Below are 20571 nucleotides of genomic sequence, written 5' to 3'. Positions count from 1 at the left end.
TCACCTTCAACAGAACAATAACCTAAAACACAAGGCCAAATCTACACTGGAGGTGCTTACCAAGGAGACAGTAAATGTGGCCAAGTTATAGTTTTGACTTAAATCTACTTGACAATCTATGGCAAGACCTCAAAATGGTTGTCTAGTAATGATCAACAACCAATTTGACAGAGCTTGAAGAATTGAAAATAATAATAGTTACATGTTGTAAAGTGTGTAAAGCTCTTAGAGATTTACCCAGAAAGATTCACAGCTGTAATCGCTGCCAAAGATGCTTCTACAAAGTATTGACTCAGGGCGTGTGAATACTTAAATAAATTAGATATTTTGGTAAATGCTAAAATTTCCTCAAAACATGTTTTCACTTTGTCATTATGGGGTATTGTGTGTAGATGGTGAGAATCAAATCAATTTAATAAATGTTGAATTCAGGCTGTAAAAATAAAATATGGAAGGAATAAGTCAAGGGGTATGAATACTTCATGAACTGTAAAGGATGATTATCACATGTATATCGCCATCATATGATGTAATAATCATCCTTTACAGTTCTATGTTTTACTGCTACAATCAAATAGTGGCAGATACATTCCGGATAAACACATTGGTTTACGAGGTTTGATGTTGATTTGCAATGTAATTGATAGCATGTAATACATTGAAGTTGTTGGGGACGCTTTAATAATTATTCCCCATCGTTTTATTAGTGTCCACCAGAGGACGCCACTTCCTTGGAAATAAAATGCAAAACTGATTAAAAACTTTCGTGCGCGTGTATGCGTTCAACCTCTTCAACTAGCAATGATTCGAAATGTACGTGCACCCACATCCGCAATTGAAACTGTCCGGGGGAGTGTCACTGGCTAGAAGCACTTTCTTCCTGTTTCACTTCAACGAACTTGGGAGTTATTCCTTGTAATTGTGTGAATGTCGGGGAACATTAGCTCCACTAAAGTCATCCAACCGCTAGCGAGCTACTTGCCAGCTGCTTCTAGCAGGCGCTTACGAGCCCGGGCTACCTGAACCAGGTAGCTATAATGTTGATCATTTCCACTCGATAAAGACTTCCAGTTAGCAGCAGCTGGCTAGCTACTAACGTTAAGTTTGCTAGCCAGCTATTATGGGCAAAGGTTATGCGTTCGCTAGTATCTGTACAGCTCAAATGTATTGCTAACGCAAGGCAGTGAACCAAAGTGCTGACGACATCAGATGAATAGCTAACCTTACGTTGATTTCGAGTCTGCTTTTTTTCCGGTCTTGCTGAATATTTACTTGCGAAGATGACGGCGTGTCCATATGTACGGGCACACCCCCACCACTGTTTTGAGTGTTTTAGTTATGTGCCACGTTCTGAGTGTCGTGGCTAACGTTAACTACATATGGGTGGCTATATTGGTTTTGATTTTGGACCGTATTACTGTAACGTTATGCCTTTTATTTTGGACCTTGAGACCCTGTATTTTTTTCTGACAGTGTAATGAAAGTGTCCAGTGAACCTAACTGACTAGGTATTTGAACTGTATACGTAAAGCATATTGTAGTGTAAACTGTGACTGTTGAGACAAACTTGCTGTGTGGATTTGTGAGAAGTCTACTTCTAACTCGAAGTTCCATTACATTGCACTAGTCGTTGGTCGATGCGTCTTCTACCTACCATGCGGGGTTTGTTAAGAGCCCCGACGCTCGGTCGGACGCTTCGCTTGCGTGCGTCACGGAAGCATAAATAACTTATCGTTCATATCGGCGAGAAAATGTTTTTAAAAAACGTCACACCTTTTTTTTTTTTTTAATATATGGTTAGTGTTCCCATACCGCCATATATCCGCGTTATAGCGCGTGTTTGGAAGAAAGAGGGACTACCTGTGTTTACACATGTATGGGATTCTCGATACCCAATAGTCACTGAAAACTACTGTCTGCAGCAACTGTGATAAAGCCGGTTAAAACAAATTACAGTGTGTCTATTTTGCGTCTGTGAAATTATTTTGATGTGATATGAAAGTAATTGGGCTTAATGTCACTAGAACTGTATTGCAAATGAGAGTCAAATCAAATTGTATTTGTTACATGCGCCAAATACAACAGGTAAGCATTTCACTGTAAGGTCTAACTTACAATCCCTTAACCAAATCTAACAATTTTTTCAGAATGGCACAAATTCCCCGATATCAGGGTACTCATGTCAACATGTTTGCTTTCAGAGCATATTTGATCCCAAATTATAAGTTTAAAGAAATAAAAGTAACACAGAAATAAAAAGCAGTAGTAAAGTAATAATAGTGAGGCTATATACGGGGTACTGGTACAGAGTCAATGTGTGGGGTAATTGAGGTAATATGGACATGTAGGTGGAGTTATTAAAGTGACTATGCATAGATAATAACAGAGAGTAGCAGTGGCGTAAAGGAGGGGGGGGCAAAGCAAATAGTCTGGGTAGCCATTTGATTAGCTGTTCAGGAGTCTTATGGCTTGGGGGTAGAAGCTGTTTAGAAGCCCCCCAGTGATGTACTGGGCCGTACGCAATACCCTCTGTAGTGCCTTGCGGTCAGAGGCCAAGCAGTTGCCATACCAGGCAGTTAGTTATACAACCAGTCATATGTTCTGGATGGTGCAGCTGCAGAACCTTTTGAGGGTCTGAGGACCCATGCCAAATCTTTTGAGTCTCCTGAGGGGGAATAGGTTTGGTTGTGCCCTCTTCACGACTGTCTTGGTGTGCTTAGACCATGTTAGTTTGTTGGTGATGTGGACACCAAGGAACTTGAAGCTCTCAACCTGCTCCACTACAGCCCCGTCGATGAGAATAGGGGTGTGCTCGGTCCTCCTTTTCCTGTAGTTCACAATCATCTCCTCTGTCTTGATCACGTTGAGGGAGAGGTTGTTGTCCTGGCTAGAGGTCGACCAATTAATCGTCATGGCCTATTAATTAGGGCTGATTTCAAGTTTTCATAACAACCTATGTTGGTCTATGGTGGTCTGCTTGAAACATGTTGGTATTACAGACAGACAGGGAGAGGTTGAAAATGTCAGTGAAGACACTTGCCAGTTGGTCAGCGCATGCTCGGAGTACATGTCCTGATAATCTGTCTTGTCCTGCGGCCTTGTGAATGTTGACCTGTTTAAAGGTCTTATTTACATCGGCTGTGGCGGGCATGATCGTGCATTCGTCCGGCACAGCTGATGCTGTCATGCATGTTTCAGTGTTACTTGCCTCGAATCGAGAATGGAAGTAATTTAGCTCATCTGGTAGGCTTGTGTCACTGGGCAGCTCTCACCTGTGCTTCCCTTTGTAGTCTGTAATAGTTTGCAAGCCCTGCCACGGCGAGTGTCGGTGCTGATGTAGTATGATTCAATCTTAGTCCTGTATTGATGCTTTGCCAGCATTTAACATTTAGAAATGAGGTAAAACAGATTTAAGTTTCCCTGCATTAAAGTCCCCGGCCACTAGGAGCGCCTCCTCTGGATGAGCATTTTCCTGTTTGCTTATGGCGGTGTACAGCTCATTGAGTGAGTCTTAGTGCCAGCATCGGTCTGTGATGGTATGTAGATAGCTACGGAAAATACAGATAGTGTGGTCTACTGCTTATCGTGAGATACTCTAACTCAGGCGAGCAAAACCTTGAGACTTCCTTAGATATTGTGCACCAGCTGTTGTTTATAAATATACATAGACCTCCTGCCCTTGTCTTACTAGAGGCTGCTGTTCTATCCTGCCAATACAGTGTAAAACCCCACAGCTGTATGTTATTCATGTCGTCCAGCCAAACATAAGATATTACAGTCATTGATTTTTAGTTTCCAATGATTGCACGTTGGCCAATAGAACGGATGCTAGTGGGGGTTTACTCGCTTGCCTACGAATTCTCAGAAGGCAGCCTGACCTTCACCCCCTTTTTCTCTGTCTTCTCTTCACGCAAATGACTGGGATTTGGGCCTGTTCCCCGGAAAGCAGTATATCCTTCATGTCGGACTCATTAAAACCTGTTGTGACTAGGGGGCAGTATTTTAATTTTTTGGAAAAAAAACTTTCCCGTAGTAAACGGGATATTTTGTCAGGACAAGATGCTAGAATATGCATATAATTGACAGCTTAGGATAGAAAACACTCTAAAGTTTCCAAAACTGTAAAAATATTGTCTGTGAGTATAACAGAACTGATGTTGCAGGCGAAAGCCTGAGAAAAATCCAATCCGGAAGTTCCTCATGTTTTGAAACCGCTGCGTTCCTATGCGTCCCTATTGAGCAGTGAATGGGCTATCAACCAGATTACTCTTTCTCCGTATTCCCGAAGGTGTTTACAGCATTGTGACGTAGTTTTACACATTTATGTTGAAGAATACCCGTAAGCGGCTACATTGCGCAAGTGGTCACCTGATGCTCCCGGAGAGATTCTCGCGTAAAATAAAGAGGTAGCCATTACTCCAATCGGTCCTACTGAAAAAATAATTGTCCTGATGGATATATTATTGAATAGACATTTGAAAAACACCTTGAGGATTGATTATAAACAACGTTTGCCATGTTTCTGTCGATATTATGGAGCTAATTTGGAATATTTTTCGCCGTTTTCATGACTGCAATTTCCAGGCGAAAAATAATATTTTGGGGAAAAAGGAACATTTGCTATCTAACTGGGAGTCTCGCGAGTGAAAACATCCGAAGCTCATCAAAGGTAAACAATTTAATTTGATTGCTTTTCTGATTTCCGTGACCAAGTTACCTGCAGCTAGCTGGACAAAATGCTATGCTAGGCTATCGATAAACTTACACAAATACTTGTCTAGCTTTGGCTGTAAAGCATATTTTGAAAATCTGAAATGACAGGGTGTTTAGATGGAGTATTTGGCTGTTTTGGCTGCCAGAGCCAGTCTACCTGAAAATAACATAAGGCCGTTGTACTCTTAGCCTAGTTACGGTCCATCTTGGGCTACCCTGACCTACGCCTCAGAAAAAACATATAAATCCTATCGTAAATTCATGAGAGATTGAGGGTGTTGCCAAAGCCTAGTTAGTAGACCTCACCTTACTTACTGTATGGGTCTGTATGTGTTTATAAAGTGTCTTAGAGTAGGAGTGCTGATCTAGGATCTGTTTGACCTTTTAGATCATAATGAATATTGTAAAACAGGTGGTTTGCGTCCTGAATGCTGATTGGCTGAAAGCCATGGTATATCAGACCTGATTGGCTGAAAGCCATGGTATATCAGACCGTATACTACGTGTATGACAACAAATTACTTTTAACTGTTCTAATTGCGTTGCTAACTAGTTGATAATAGCAGTACGGCACCTCTGGGGTTTGTGGTATTTGGCCAATATACCACGGCTAATTGCTGTATCCAGGCACACTGTGTTGCAGCGTGCCTAATAACAGCTCTTAGCTGTGGTATATTGGGCATATATCACACTTCCTCTGGCCTTATTGCTTAAATATTGCATGGACAGTGGGACCTGATCCCAGATCAGCACTCCTGCTGAACGCCAAGGTAACTTGTCTAAATGACTATCGCCCCGAAGCACTCACAACTGTTGCAATGAAATGCTTTGAAAGGCTGGTCATGGCTCACATCAACACCTTTATCCCAGACCCTCTACACCCTCTCCCAATTTGCGTACCGCCCCAACAGATCCACAGATGATGCAATCTCTATTGCACTCCACACTGCCCTATCCCACCTGGACAAGAGGAACAACTATGTGAGAATGCTGTTCATTGACTACAGCTCAGCATTCAACACCGTAGTGCCCTCCAAGCTCATCACTAAAATAAGTACCCTGGGACTGAACACCTCCCTTTGCAACTGGATCCTGGACTTCCTGACGTCTTTTAGGCTGTGTTTTGTGTAGGCTTACCCTGGCGTGACGTTTTAATTACCATGTAAATCTCTCTCGGACAAGGTGACTTTTATCAATATTTTCGTCTCTATTTACCCTGATTCGAAAATACTAATTAGCGTCAATGTAGACATCATGCAAGACTACAAATCCCTGCAAGCTCCTGCATGTCATCTTTAGCTGGCACCGTGGCTAACAGTTATTGTGTCACTTTAAAACTTGCACATTTTCCCCTAACCCAAGTCCCCTCCAGTACTCCCTGTTCACCCACAACTGCGTGGCCGGGCACGACTCGAACACCATCATTAAGTTTGCCGACCACACGATGGTGGCAGGCCTGATCATTGATGACGATGTCAGCCTTAAGGGAGGAGGTCAGAGACACTGCCAGGACAACAACCTCTCCCTCGATGTCAGCAAGACCAAGGAGCTGATTGCGGACTACAGGAAACGGAGGGCCGAGCACGCCCCCATTCACATCGACTGGGCTGTAGTGTCCACATTACTAAGGATCTATCTTGGTCCACACACACCAACACAGAACTACAATGCCCCCTCCCCAGGAGGCTGAAAAGATTTGGCATGGACCCTCAGATCCTCAAAGTTTTACAGCTGCGCTATTGAGTGCATCTTGACTGGCTGCATCACCACTTGGTATGGCTACTGCTTGGCATCTGACCGCAAGGCTCTACAGAGGCTAGTGCGTATGGCCCAGTACATCACGGGCCAGGCTCCCTGCCATCCAGGACCTCTATACCAGGCAATGTCAAAGGAAGTCCCCAAAAAATTGTCAGACTCCAGCCACCCTAGTCATAGACTATTCGCTCTGCTATTGCATGGAAAGTCTGGAACCTACGGAACCTAAACAGCTTCTACCCCCAAGCCATAAAACTGCTAAACAGTTAGTTAAATAGTTAAACAACTAGCTACCCGGATTATCGGCATTGGCACTTTTTGCACTTTTGACTCCTCACCAATGCTGCTACTGTTTTTATCTGTCACTATTCCTAGTTATATGTACATATCTACCTCAATTACCTCATACCCATGCACATTGACTCGGTACAGGTACCCCATGTATATAGCCAAGTTATCGTTACTCATTGTGTATTTATTATTACATGTTTTACTTTTCTATTATTTCTCAATTTTTTTCTCTCTGTGTTGTTTGTAAGGGCCCGTGAGTAAGCATTTCACTGGTAGTCGACACCTGTTGTTTACGAGGCATGTGACAAATAACATTTTATGGGCCCTGGAGTGGAGACTACAGTTTGGCTTCCTTTGTTCATGTTTGGGAGATAGGATGTCACTCCATCAAGAACAGTGTTGCCAGCCTGTGCTCCTGCAGCTCTGACTGCGAACAAGCTCTGAATTAATGATGGGAGCCCTACTTCTGGTAGCCAAATTCAGCTGCCTGGTCTCCTTACTGACAAAAGTTTGAGGCAACCGCCATTCACTGCACATCTCTCATTTCAATTCCAGTGTCATTGATTGAGCCCTATACGACGTTGGGCATCCCAACATAATACCGCCGCACCACTGCACTGTAACATCAGCACTTCAGGTGTTTTTCTTATAGCCTAGCTCTTCAACCCCTCTTACAGCTCTTTCTTCACTGCACCACCCCAGCCCTGGCTCATGCCCTTCAAATTTCTCTCAAGTTTGTCCCACTCAAACATACTCTGACTCTTTAGTCACTCACTCTGTTCATGGTCTTAGCTATTCAAAACCTCTACACTCCTTATTCTTTTATTTTTCTCCCCAAAACTCTTTAGTCTGGTCTGTCTTCCCTAACCCACTCTAAACATCTTAACGCTTAACACGTGTGTGTGTGTGTGTGTGTGTGTGTCCAGGTGGGGAGCCCATCTAAGAGTCGTTGTGTTTCCAGGTGTGGAGCATGTGGGCGTCCTGCTGTAACTGGTTATGTTTGGACACTGCCACGGTGGAGGAGAGCAACAGCCGCACGCGTCACCAGGCTTATACTAACTCAGGCTACAGCAACTACCCGTCGCCCCCACTCCCGGACCACACGTGCAAAGCCTGCGGAAGCCGCTTCGTCACCCTAGCCAGAAAGGTACCTAAAACCCTCTTAGCCCACCCTTTCCCAAATCCGGACTTTGAGATCTATAGCACTGCAGGTTTTTCATCCTCTGTAATCAGTGGTTGATTCAGACCTGGCCAATTAGAAATTGATCAACATTGATTAAAGGGATTTTGCAAGATTCTGGCAATTTATACTTACCAAGAGTCAGGTGAACGCATTGATAGCATTTGTATGTCTCTCTGTCCAGTATGAATGAAGTTAGAGTTAGTTTTGTGAGCCCATACTAACTAGCGTTAGCACAATGACTAGAAGTCTACCTGAATAGATAGCTTGCAGAGAAAAGAGAACCAGCAATATGCCAGACCTCAAGGCTTGACTCTTGAGTATCCAGCTCTTAGATTTTCCCACAACTTTCAATACCTCTATTATCTGGTGGATGCATGAAAAGGGTGAAACTAATGCAATGGTTATGTACTTTTCTGTACCTGAACCGCCCTCAAGGCAAGATTTGAACAAGAAGAGCATGTATGCTTCTTGGTCTTCAATATCTAGGAGTCGTGTCTTTGGCATCATTGAAAGTGAAGACTTATTTTATCAAATCAATTATTAGTACATGATTAAAACGAATCGTGTAAATGTAATTAACTAGGAAGTCGGGGCACCAAGGAAAATCTTCAGATTACAAAGTTATAATTTTCCTAATATAACTCTTCAGATATTTCAATATCTGATCAATTAGTCTTCTTTTTAATGAATTATTATTTACCTCACGTCCGTCTCATTTCAAACATCGTAAATTGTTTGTTATCTGCACAAACCCAGCCTTTACTATAAATCATCCATATACCATTTGGCTTAATCATTTATTTACTAACTAACTAAATAATCACAGAAATGCATAAGCAAACAAACATTAGATCTGTTACTAACAAATGATAGGGAAGATTCTCTAGTGGGCCAAGCCGATATGATGGCTTGGTGGACAAAGGGAATTGGGTGTGGAAGCGGAAAAGACCAGAGGGATCATTACACACAGTACTAATATAATTATATTAGTTGAAATGCTAATCCTTTGCACATGAACGCTCACTCATTTGGGAATAACTGCAATCAATTATATATATTTACGCCCATGTTTTGTGATCTTTTCTGTTGGAATCCGGTCCGTCTGCTGGAGAGTCAGTTCATCCTTGTCTCTTTCTCTCTCTCAGCTTTCCTGAAGATCAGTCTTTCATGGTTAGAATGGATACTTCAGAGTACCATTCAGAAATGTTCTCATAGCATAGATGTTTCGGCAGTTGTCTGTCTTTGCATCCCAGGTTGATGTAATTTCTGGCTGCAGACTAGTAATTAGTATCTAAGATTTGCTCTTATTCTGTAGGGATCGATAGTCTCAGAGTTGAACCATTTCCAGCTGTGTAGCCAATGCTCCACGTAGTATGGTTAGGAATTCAATAACTATTCGCAATCACAGCTCACGCTGTAGGTTTGCTTAGTCTAAATTCAAACTTGTGCCACCTCAGTTTCCACCGAGGTACGCGTGGTCCCAACTATTCGCAATCACAGCTCACACTGTGGATTTCCTCAGTCTTAAGAGGATTTTCTTAGGATGCCTGATCATGTCGCCTGATCATGTCGCCTGATCATGTCTGTGCTCACGGGGGCGGGCCAATGACTTAGTTAAACTTTAAAGGGAATACAATTCTCTCACATTCAAGGTTTAACATCACATTACATAATTTCATAAATAGTTTCATCTTTACTCATTCATTTTATACAATTAATTAAATGCAAACCCCATAATTGAGAAATGTACACATTCAGAGATATAGTTATGTGTGTTTCCTGTCCTCTGAGGTCACCAAATGAAACACACTTATCATACCCATCCTTTAAGTGTCTACGGACCATTCCCACCTCCTCACAAGTGGACATTTTGTTTCATTTTCCCATTTTGGGGATTTAGGAGTTTGGCCACGTGAAATCGTTTGTTCACTCTGTGGTCTCTCTCCATACTGCATGGCCAAGAGAGAGAGAGTCTCCTCCAGGAATTTATGACCTGAGATAACAGAACCTGGGTGTAGGAGAGAGGGGGAAGCCAAAATCTATACCCAAAAAGGGCCACGTCATGACAGGCATTACGTTGTCAGTGTCAGGTCGGAGCATAATCTGGGACAAATTTTAAAAGGAACTCTTCTGGTCCAGTAATGTACTGGTTTGTGAAAGTTGAATTTTTACGGCCAGGGAGGGAAAATAAGCTAGCAGACACATGATTGACAGTCATTGTGTGTCGGTCTCCTCTCCCCCGCAGCATGTCTGCATGGACTGCAAGAATAACTACTGCGGCAGGTGTTCGGCCCAGCTTGAGCCCCGTCCTCGCCTTTGCCACACCTGCCAGCGGTTCCACGGCACACTTTTCGATCGCACCGAGCTGATGAAGCTCAAGGTGAAGGACCTGCGCGACTACCTCCACCTGCACGAGGTCTCAACGCAGATGTGCCGTGAGAAAGAGGAACTTGTGGAGCTGGTCCTGGGACAGCAGACACAGTCACTCTCTGGCCCAATCGTAAACCCTCTGACCCAAACCGCCACCCAGCATGAGACAACTCCTCCTCCAGCACACCCCACCACCACCACACCCTCTACACACCCCGAATCCACCTCCACAGACCATGCCCCTTCACAGCTGCCACCCACTCAGGAGGACAGTCAGGTGAGGCCCGAACCCAGGAGAACCCGCCATACCACCCCTTACTCCTGTTTCTGTCAACCATTAATTTACAGTTTTGTCCATAACCTCACCTTTTGTGTTGCGTAGCAATAGCTTGAGAATGGATAACTAACCTTCGGTGTGGCTTCTCCTAGTTAGAGTATGGCTAACTCTAGCTTGCTAATGTAGTGTTTTGGGTGTGTGGTGGGTTTCTGCTCGTAGACCGTGTCTGTGTTGGTGTCCTCGGGTCTTGAGGAGCCACTGGACACTGAGGGAGATACAGAGCTGCAGGGAGAGCAAGAGCTGCAGGTACTACAGACTGACCCTGATCTTGAAAGCGTTGCCATTGTTAGGGCCAGGAGTTGTTCCTGGTTGGGTCACATGGTGAAGAAAAACTCTTGGCCCTAGCCATGGTACTACTATAGCAGCGATGGGCTTCCTCTCATTAGTTCTGGGCTTGTATTCATAAAGCATCTCAGCGTAGGAGTGCTGATCTAGGATCAGCTCCCCCCTGATTCATTAGTCTAAAATACAAAACAATAGCTGATTTTTAGATCAGCACTTGATTTTATTTGATGTTAAAATGCATAAAAATGTTACACCAAGCAACAGATACATACAGTGCCTTGCGAAAGTATTCGGCCCCCTTGAACTTTGCGACCTTTTGCCACATTTCAGGCTTCAAACATAAAGATATAAAACTGTATTTTTTTGTGAAGAATCAACAACAAGTGGGACACAATCATGAAGTGGAACGACAATTATTGGATATTTCAAACTTTTTTAACAAATCAAAAACTGAAAAATTGGGCGTGCAAAATTATTCAGCCCCTTTACTTTCAGTGCAGCAAACTCTCTCCAGAAGTTCAGTGAGGATCTCTGAATGATCCAATGTTGACCTAAATGGCTAATGATGATAAATACAATCCACCTGTGTGTAATCAAGTCTCCGTATAAATGCACCTGCACTGTGATAGTCTCAGAGGTCCGTTAAAAGCGCATCATGAAGAACAAGGAACACACCAGGCAGGTCCGAGATACTGTTGTGAAGAAGTTTAAAGCCGGATTTGGATACAAAAAGATTTCCCAAGCTTTAAACATCCCAAGGAGCACTGTGCAAGCGATAATATTGAAATGGAAGGAGTATCAGACCACTGCAAATCTACCAAGACCTGGCCGTCCCTCCAAACCTTCAGCTCATACAAGGAGAAGACTGATCAGAGATGCAGCCAAGAGGCCCATGATCACTCTGGATGAACTGCAGAGATCTACAGCTGAGGTGGGAGACTCTGTCCATAGGACAACAATCAGTCGTATATTGCACAAATCTGGCCTTTATGGAAGAGTGGCAAGAAGAAAGCCATTTCTTAAAGATATCCATAAAAAGTGTCGTTTAAAGTTTGCCACAAGCCACCTGGGAGACACACCAAACATGTGGAAGAAGGTGCTCTGGTCAGATGAAACCAAAATGGAACTTTTTGGCAACAATGCAAAACGTTATGTTTGGCGTAAAAGCAACACAGCTAAACACACCATCCCCACTGTCAAACATGGTGGTGGCAGCATCATGGTTTGGGCCTGCTTTTCTTCAGCAGGGACAGGGAAGGAAGATGGTTAAAATTGATGGGAAGATGGATGGAGCCAAATACAGGACCATTCTGGAAGAAAACCTGATGGAGTCTGCAAAAGACCTGAGACTGGGATGGAGATTTGTCTTCCAACAAGACAATAATCCAAAACATAAAGCAAAATCTACAATGGAATGGTTCAAAAATAAACATATCCAGGTGTTAGAATGGCCAAGTCAAAGTCCAGACCTGAGGGGTTTACACTTGGCTCTCAACATTAACCATGCCTTGTAGAAGTGTTTGAATCTAAGACTGGTGGTCCCTTTATCTAGAAATGTGTCTTTTCTGGTCAGAAATGTGATTTTCTGGTTGACCTAGTCAATTACTTTCTGCCCTATGCTTACCTCTGTCAGGAATCTCGCCACTTCACAACCTAAGTATTTCACACTTCTTGGCTCCTACTCTGAGACACTTCATGAATACAGGTCCTGAGCTCAGGTGGGTCTCAGAACCTGCTTAGGTTGCTAGATAGTTTTTTTGTTGTTGTTATGTGCGCCCTACACAGAATGAGAGCAAACTTTATGTGGAACAGGCCTATGACATGTACCAGATTTGACCTCCATTGATGCAAGAGGTGTTTTAACTATGATGGCCATAATCTGATTTGGCAGGAAGTTCTTAAGGCTAGCCTTCTGAGAAAAGGTAACGTTTTTTTACTACGACTTATGTTAATTAAATATTAACTAAATTAAGCAAGTTGACCTTTTTTAGCAAATCTGCACATTTCACATTTTCTTATGTTACAGCCTTATTCTAAAATGTATTAAATTCTATATTTTTTCCTCATCAATCTACACACAATACCCAATAATGACAATGTGAAAACAGTTTTTTTTAAATGTTTGCAAATGTATTAAAAAAAAATAAAAACACATACCGTATTTACTTAAGTATTCATTCCTTTACTAAAAGACTCAAAACTGAGCTCAAGTCCATCCTGTTTCCATTGATCATCCTTGAGATGTTTCTACAACTTGATTGGAGGTCACCTGTGGTAAATTAAATATTTTGGATATGATTTTGGAAAGGCACACACCTGTCTATGCAAGGTCCCAAAGTTGACAGTGCATGTCAGATCGAAAACCAAGCCATGAGGTTGAAGGAATTGTCCGTAGAGCTCCAAGACAGGATTGTGTCGAGGCACAGATCTGGGGAAGGTACTAAAACATTTCTACACCATTGAACGTCCCCAAGAACACAGTGGCCTCCATCATTCTTAAAAGGAAGATGTTTGGAACCACCAAGACCCTTCCTAGAGCTGGTCGCCCGGCCAAACTGAGCAATCAAGGGAGAAGGGCCTTGGTCAGGGAGGTGACCAAGAACCTGATGGTCACTCTGACAGAGCTCCACAGTTCCTTCCAGAAGGACAACCATCTCTGCAGAACTCCACCAATCAGGCCTTTAAGGTAGAGTGGCCAGACGGAAGCCACTCCACAGTAAAAGGCACATTACAGCCCACTTGGAGTTTGCCAAAAGTCACCTAAAGAATCTCAGACCATGAGAAACAAGATTCTCTGGTCTGATGAAAGCAAGATTGAATTCTTTGACCTGAATACCAAGCGTCACGTCTGGAGGAAACCTGGCACTACGGTGAAGCATGGTTATGGCAGCATCATGCTGTGGGGATGTTTTTCAGCGGTAGGGACTGGGAGACTAGTCAGGATTGAGGGGAAGATGAACAGAGCAAAGTACAGAGAGATCCTTGATGAAAACCTGCTCCAGTGTGCTCAGAACCTCGGAATGGGGGTGACGGTTCACCCTCCCAACAGGACAATGATCCTAAGCACACAGCCAAGACAACGCAGGAGTGGCTTCGGGACAAGTCTCTAAATGTCCTTGAGTGGCCCAGCCAGAGCCAATAAGACTTGAGGCTGTAATCACTGCCAAAGGTGCTTCTACAAAGTACTGAGTAAAGGGTCTGAATACTTGTGATGTTTGCGTTTTTTTTTTTTTAAATGTATATGTATACATTTGCAAAAACTTCTAAAACCCTCTTTTTGCTTTGTCATCATTGGGTATTGTGTGTAGATTGATGAGGGGGAAAAAATATTTGAATCCTTTTTAGAATAAGGCTATAACGAAATGTGGAAGAAGTCGAGGGGCTTTTTCCAAATGCTGAATGCACTGTATATCTATTTTTCAATGATTGGTTGAAAATACAATTATCAATATAAAAAAAGTATTCCTTGTAACTATCCAGGATAATAAAGGAAAAGGAGCATTCAGTATCTACATAGATTTGAGTTTATTTTTGAGTCAAACTGGCTTACTTTTTGGCGTAGAAGCCTACTCAATATACTTAGTTTAATCATACTGTAGGACATACGGCTAGTGACTGTTTTAGACCTTCCAGTGCCTTTGTGCTCAGACAGAGTCCCATTGTAAAGCCGTGTGTTATTGTTTGATGGCTGGCTGCCCATGTCTGCATGGTGTGTCCCATTATTCACCTGTCTGTCAGAATGTTCCCCTTGTAGTTGAGCAGTAATATATTCTTATCCCCACTGATGGATATCAGCTTTGGCATGTAATGTGGCGGTTTGTCATTCCCTGCACTGTCTGTGAAAGCCCCATGTGACAGACACGGTTCCTCTTAAAACAGTTTGGGTTGGGATAGCTAAACAAGATAGTTAGTGTTGTCACGCGATGACACTAGTTGTTGACCTAGAGATAGATCTCAAAGAACCATAATCAATCTTGTGCTATAGGTTCTAGCCCTGTATTCATAAAGCGTCTCAGAGCAGGAGTGCTGATCTATGATCAGTTTCAGTGCGGCTTGGCAGGGTCGTGTTTCAGAGGACGCACGGCTCTCGACCTTCGCCTCTCACGAGTAAGTGCTGGAGTTGCAGCGATGGGAGAAGACTACAAATTTTGATATCATGAAAAAGGGGTAAAAGGCTAAACTGATACTAGATCAGCACTTTGTGAATATGGGCCCTATTGCCAGTTAGTGGATCCCTTTAATCAATCATTCTGACATTCATACATGATGGCTGTCAATGTGATGTGATTGTTCACGATTTTTGTCTGACCTTAGAAAATCAGGAATAGCCTACAATTTGTGTCATTCCGTTCTGTAACCTTTTTCACCAGATGTTCTGTTATACCAATCATCAAGTACTGGGGCCCGTTCAGGCGGGTGCAACGTACTGAACATTGCTGTTAAAATGTCATCGAGCTGACTTGATACCATACTCTTAGATGCACGTGTTAGTTATAGATCAATGCATGTCTGTTTTACAGGTACTTAACACAATGTATCTGAACGTTCCACAACATTTTTCCTTATTGAACGCAACCTTGATTTGTTGTGCTGTTGCTCAGTCCTCAGACACAGAGGAGGTGCTGGTGCCAGGCCGCAGGGCGTCGCTGTCCGACCTGGCCGTGGCAGAGGACATCGAGGCCCTCAGCGTCCGGCAGCTCAAGGAGATCCTGGCCCGTAACTTTGTCAACTACAAGGGCTGCTGCGAAAAGTGGGAGCTAATGGAGAGGGTCACCCGCCTCTACCACGACCAGAAGGACCTCCAGAATCATCTGGGTAAAGGAGGTTTTACCTGCAATATTTGTGATAAATGGTTGTTTTCATTACCGGCATCATAGTTGAACTGGGAATCAAACAGGACGTAACTTGGAGGGATCTAGTACGAAACAGAGAGGAATATACCTGAATTTGTCCAATAAATAACTCTTGTTTTTGTTGAAGAAAAACAATTATGTTGGAAAACGGTTTGCACGAATAAATACACCCCAGATAGTAACTTGTTCTGGTTAAGTGTCTGCTAAATTACTCAAATGTAAAGGAGGCACCTATTTGGACTGTTTTCACTTAGCTAGGTTGAAGCCAATTGAATCCTGTGAGATATTTTACACCTGTATGACCACCAACACTTTCCCAATCGATTAGTGAATAACACCTACTGTATGTCTGAACGGCCCATTGGGCAGGATCCTGTGTCTCTAGTGTGAGACAGCTTAATGTACAAGTAGACCCCTGGACAGGAGGCTAGTGTATCGCTAGGCCTTAACGCAAATACTTCTCCCAAATGCTGAGTGCCAAGCAGAGAGACATCGGGTAAATTTTATAGCCTATGACTCGGGCGGGGATTGAACCTTCCAATCTCAGGGCGAACACTCTAACCACAAGGCCACTGAGCTGGTTATGAATTTGTGGATATGGTAGAGGTATACCTTCTAAGTCAGCGAACATCTTGGCCACTCAGATGAACCTGATAATTAAAGGAGAAGTTAGCTTTTTTACAACCAAATCTCTATTTTTGATATAAATTTTATAGAAGGGCCCAGGCACTTTTTGAGATTTCACTTGTTTTTGAGAAACTTACCCCAACCAGCGATTCACTTCCTCACCCTCGCTGTGCAGTACTAGGGGCTCTGAAAAACATGAACAAATGTTCCAATAACACCCAAATACGTCCTTTTAGAAACAGCAACGCAATGATGCAGTTCATTAGATGTCCGTTTTGTGTGACTCAAGCTGTTTCCCCTATCCATCTGTTCCATTTTCCGTGTAGCTTGCTGCTAGAATAGACAGAGAGGTATCACTCGAGTCGCAAATGGAATATAGCATTGCAGATAATGTTCGGAATGACACAATTTTATGTGTACAACATCTAAAGACTTGCATCATTATACTGAGAGATTTTCAGTTTCTAAAAGGACGTATTTGGGTGTTTCTGGAGCTTTTGTTTGTTTTCAGAGCCCCTGTACTGCACAACGAGGATGAAGAAGGGATTTTCTGGTTGGGGTAAGTATGAAAAATGAGTGTCTGGGCCCTTCTATAAAATGCCTTTTGCTTTAAATATAGAGATTGTCCTCTAAATTTAAACAATGTACTCAAACAAGGGAATATGGTGAGACCCTATTACAATTCAATAATGGAGGTCTGGTATGAGACTGCGTTTGGGGATGTCACATAAGACATTCAGTACATACAGTCCCCGCCACAGTGAATGAATGTCAATAACATTTGCTGAATCCCTAACCAGTGTCGTCCCTTAGTCCTCGATTTGCTCGTTCACGCACGCCTCCGCCATATTCACAGGTGTCCCAAAACTGAGGGAAAATTTAGGGGGTAGGGGCTAATTATATTACATATATAATTATTAGACCCTCCGATACCCACTTCAACCGAGGCAGCAACACTGCAGGCACCATGGCGAAGTGCTATCCCAACCCGCACAGCAATATATTTGAGGTTTTCACAACTTCATAAAAAGTCATGGAAAGGCATCTAATGATATGGCTAATGATATGTCTGATTTCAAGGCTTGACACATGCAACAAATGAAATACCTCTCGAATGAAATGTTTTACTGTTACTAAGGTTCACATCTAGTAAAACAACTGGTAATTTCTTAATTTTAATATCTTGCTTATTACATTTTTAAAAATGAATTGCATCATTCAAGGACATTTTTAACATGCTTTTTTTCCTTTTTCCCCTCCAGTTTCAAGTACAAACGACGGCACAGGTGAGTTTCTTTTCTCTCCGTGCTTCATGCAATACAAAGCTCCCCAATGATCAGCTATAGGTATTATAGCTCTCTCTGGTTAAGCTAATATTTAATGAGGTGTGTGTGTGTAATGGTGTTTTGTCCCTTGTTTCTTTCTCCCAGACCCCAGCGGTACCCCTGGCCAGGAGGAGAACCTGTGTAAGATCTGCATGGACTCTCCCATTGACTGTGTCCTGCTGGAGTGTGGCCACATGGTCACCTGCACCAAGTGTGGCAAGCGGATGAACGAGTGCCCCGTCTGCAGGCAGTATGTGGTGCGGGCCGTTCACGTCTTTAGATCCTGAGACCCAAGCCTTGGGAACCCCACCCCCACCTCCTGTAAAAAACAAGGGACTTCCTTCTTGTGGCCTTACCACCCATAGACTAGACGAGGGGTATTAAACTCTTACCCTATGGGGTCCGGAGCCAGCTGGTTTTCTGTTCTACCTGATACTTAATTGCACCTACCTGGTATCCAAGGTCTAAATCAGTCTGAGATTTAGAGGGGAACCATTTAAAAAAGCAGTGGAACTGGCTTTGAGATCCAGAGGTGAGTTTAAGGGGACTAGACTAACCACCTCTCCCTCCAGATCTCCACTGCTCAGATGGTCCTTGAGACCCTGAGTAGTGGTTCCTCCTGTTGGAGGGACGAACAGGTGAGGTGAACCTCATTATCCCTTTGATAAACCACACAAACCCAATGACTGGACATGGGCACTTCCTACTGTTATTGACTGGACTTCTATAGCTCATATCTCCAAGCTGATAAGGATATGTCTTATTATTAGAATAAGAGAGCGCCTGTATTAAACAGGCAATACCATATTTATTTATTTTTCCTTTGGCGACCTGCATATAAACACAAAAATTCCAAAGATTTTGCTGAGTTACAGTTCATATAAATAAATTGGTCTACTGAAATAAATTCATTGGGCCCTAAACCATAGATTTCAAATTACTGGGAAGGGGCGCCGCCATGGGTTGGCATAGGCCCACCCGATGGAGAGCAAGGCCCAGCCAATCAGAATGAGTTTGTCCCCATCAAGGGCTTTATTACAGACAGAAATACTCCTCAAATGTTAGTGGCCTTTTATTGTCCCCAGCACAAGGTGCGCCTGTGTATTGATCATGCTGTATAATCAGCTTCTTGATATGCCACACCTGTCAGGTGGATGGATTAGTTTGAAAAAGGCAAAAATGCTCACCCTCAGGGATGTAAACAAATTTATGCACACACTTTGAGAGAACATTTCTGGGATCTTTTAATCAGCTCATGAAACATGGGACCAACACGAAACATGTTGCGCTTATATTTTTGTTCAGTGTATATATAAGCCCCAAGTGCTCTTAATAATGGATTAGATTGATGTAACTGTTAAGAGTTGAACCCCAGTAAAAGGGAAAGCATTTACATTAGTGGTTGAGCTGAGAACACATCCATAGGATTTCCCTATGTGTCTTGTCGTTACTCTGCGCTTAGCAAAGCAGGAACCCCCTGTGGTGGTATAGTGTAAAAGCCAACCCATAGACACTGCATACATTGTTTATCAATGAAGCAAAGCTGGCAGATGTTCACTCAATCCCTCTGCTGTAGAATCTGGTGGACACGCAGTTTTAGTGCTTACGTTTTACCCTGGTCCCAGATCTGTTTGCTGTATAGCCAACTCCTATGGTTATTGTCACGTCAAACCGAGAGTTCCCTGAAGGAGAGGCCCTTTTCCCACTGCAAACGGCACTATCTGCCATACTTTGTAGAAAGACACTACGGGGGCCGTACACCAACACACCACAAGGAGAGATGACCGCGAAGGTGACGAGGGACAGAGAGGTCCTGACCAGCGCAACAAACCACAAAGGCAGAACTACTACCAGAGGCTTCCGACCAAGGGTTTTGCATGACATCGACCATAGGACCTGCATGGTTATACAGCACAAACCGATCTGGGGACCAGGCTACTTATGCTGACAGTGGAAGAGGATCAGTGGTCCTTCACTATTCCAACTATATACAAGTGCTTTATCCTTCCAATACTCAACTGCTCATTGTATTTTTCAGCATCAACATTGACCAAAGGCCTTTACACTTGCTATTGTATTTGTATTTTTTTTAATAAACCAAAATAAACCATGTCAGAATAGCCTGGTGTTCAGCTAAATCTAGTCGTGCATAAGCATATAATTCACTAGTTGTGCACTATATGCATTGTCATGACACACATACATAAAAGATGAGTTGTCGAAAGCACAAGCAGATCTTTGGCATTGCCCAAGATGAAAGTTAAAACTCTTAAAGACATATCATCCGTTTGGCTAGCCAAGTACCTTAACTCCACAATGAGACTATCGTTTTTTAAACTAACCTCCGACTCTTTTGAGTTGCTATGAGGTCGATAATTTTTAAAATCATTAAACCCTTACCGTGTACCTATGTTTGTCCTCTGTTGCATGCCTTTCATTGTTTGCTGAATACTTTTTAATAAAACCAAATACAACAACTGACTTTCCTTTTTGAGATTCAATTGGCACATGCGTCATCACGCTGAGTTGCCATCTTAGAGCAACAGCAATGTGGAAACAGTCGGTGGTTGAATTTGATTAACGTTTTATAAAAAATGTACACAAAGGGATTTACACAAAGGCATGTAACAACAGACAAACATGTACATGGTAAGAGGTTAAATAATTGAAAAAAAAATTGAAGTATCAACTGCATAGTAGGAGGTTCATTTAAACTAGTCTGCGCTCAACTGGATGAAATCATTGTGGAGTTGAGGAACTTGGCAACCGTATGGCATGAGTCTAAAGGCTCAACAATGGCGAAAGTATCTTGAACAATCCATTGTCCATTAT

The 20571-nt window shown here is 42.9% G+C and overlaps 1 protein-coding gene across 5 annotated transcripts; it reads left to right on the top strand.

Moving 5' to 3' along the window:
* The first annotated feature begins 765 nt into the window (after positions 1–765).
* Positions 766–20216, top strand: LOC110490066 (E3 ubiquitin-protein ligase rififylin). Of its 5 annotated transcripts, none has more exons than XM_021563203.2 (7): positions 766–1028; positions 7686–7906; positions 10188–10589; positions 10809–10895; positions 15536–15749; positions 17677–17700; positions 17845–20216. In XM_021563203.2, exons 2-7 carry the CDS (start codon positions 7730–7732, stop codon positions 18024–18026), a joined length of 1086 nt encoding a protein of 361 aa, XP_021418878.1. In that variant the 5' UTR covers positions 766–1028; positions 7686–7729; the 3' UTR covers positions 18027–20216. The 5 variants fall into 5 exon arrangements, with proteins under 5 accessions (XP_021418878.1, XP_021418877.1, XP_021418879.1 ...); XM_021563202.2 differs by having other exon boundaries at positions 767–1028; positions 7721–7906; XM_036944359.1 differs by lacking the exon at positions 766–1028 and adding an exon at positions 1088–1508 and having other exon boundaries at positions 7721–7906.
* Positions 20217–20571: the final 355 nt, after the last annotated feature.

Source organism: Oncorhynchus mykiss, chromosome 15 (genome assembly GCF_013265735.2).
Source record: "Oncorhynchus mykiss isolate Arlee chromosome 15, USDA_OmykA_1.1, whole genome shotgun sequence".
In the NCBI taxonomy this organism is placed as follows: Eukaryota; Metazoa; Chordata; class Actinopteri; order Salmoniformes; family Salmonidae; genus Oncorhynchus; species Oncorhynchus mykiss.
The sequence above is the reverse complement of the archived record's forward strand: the minus strand, read 5'-3'. Positions and strand labels throughout refer to the sequence as shown.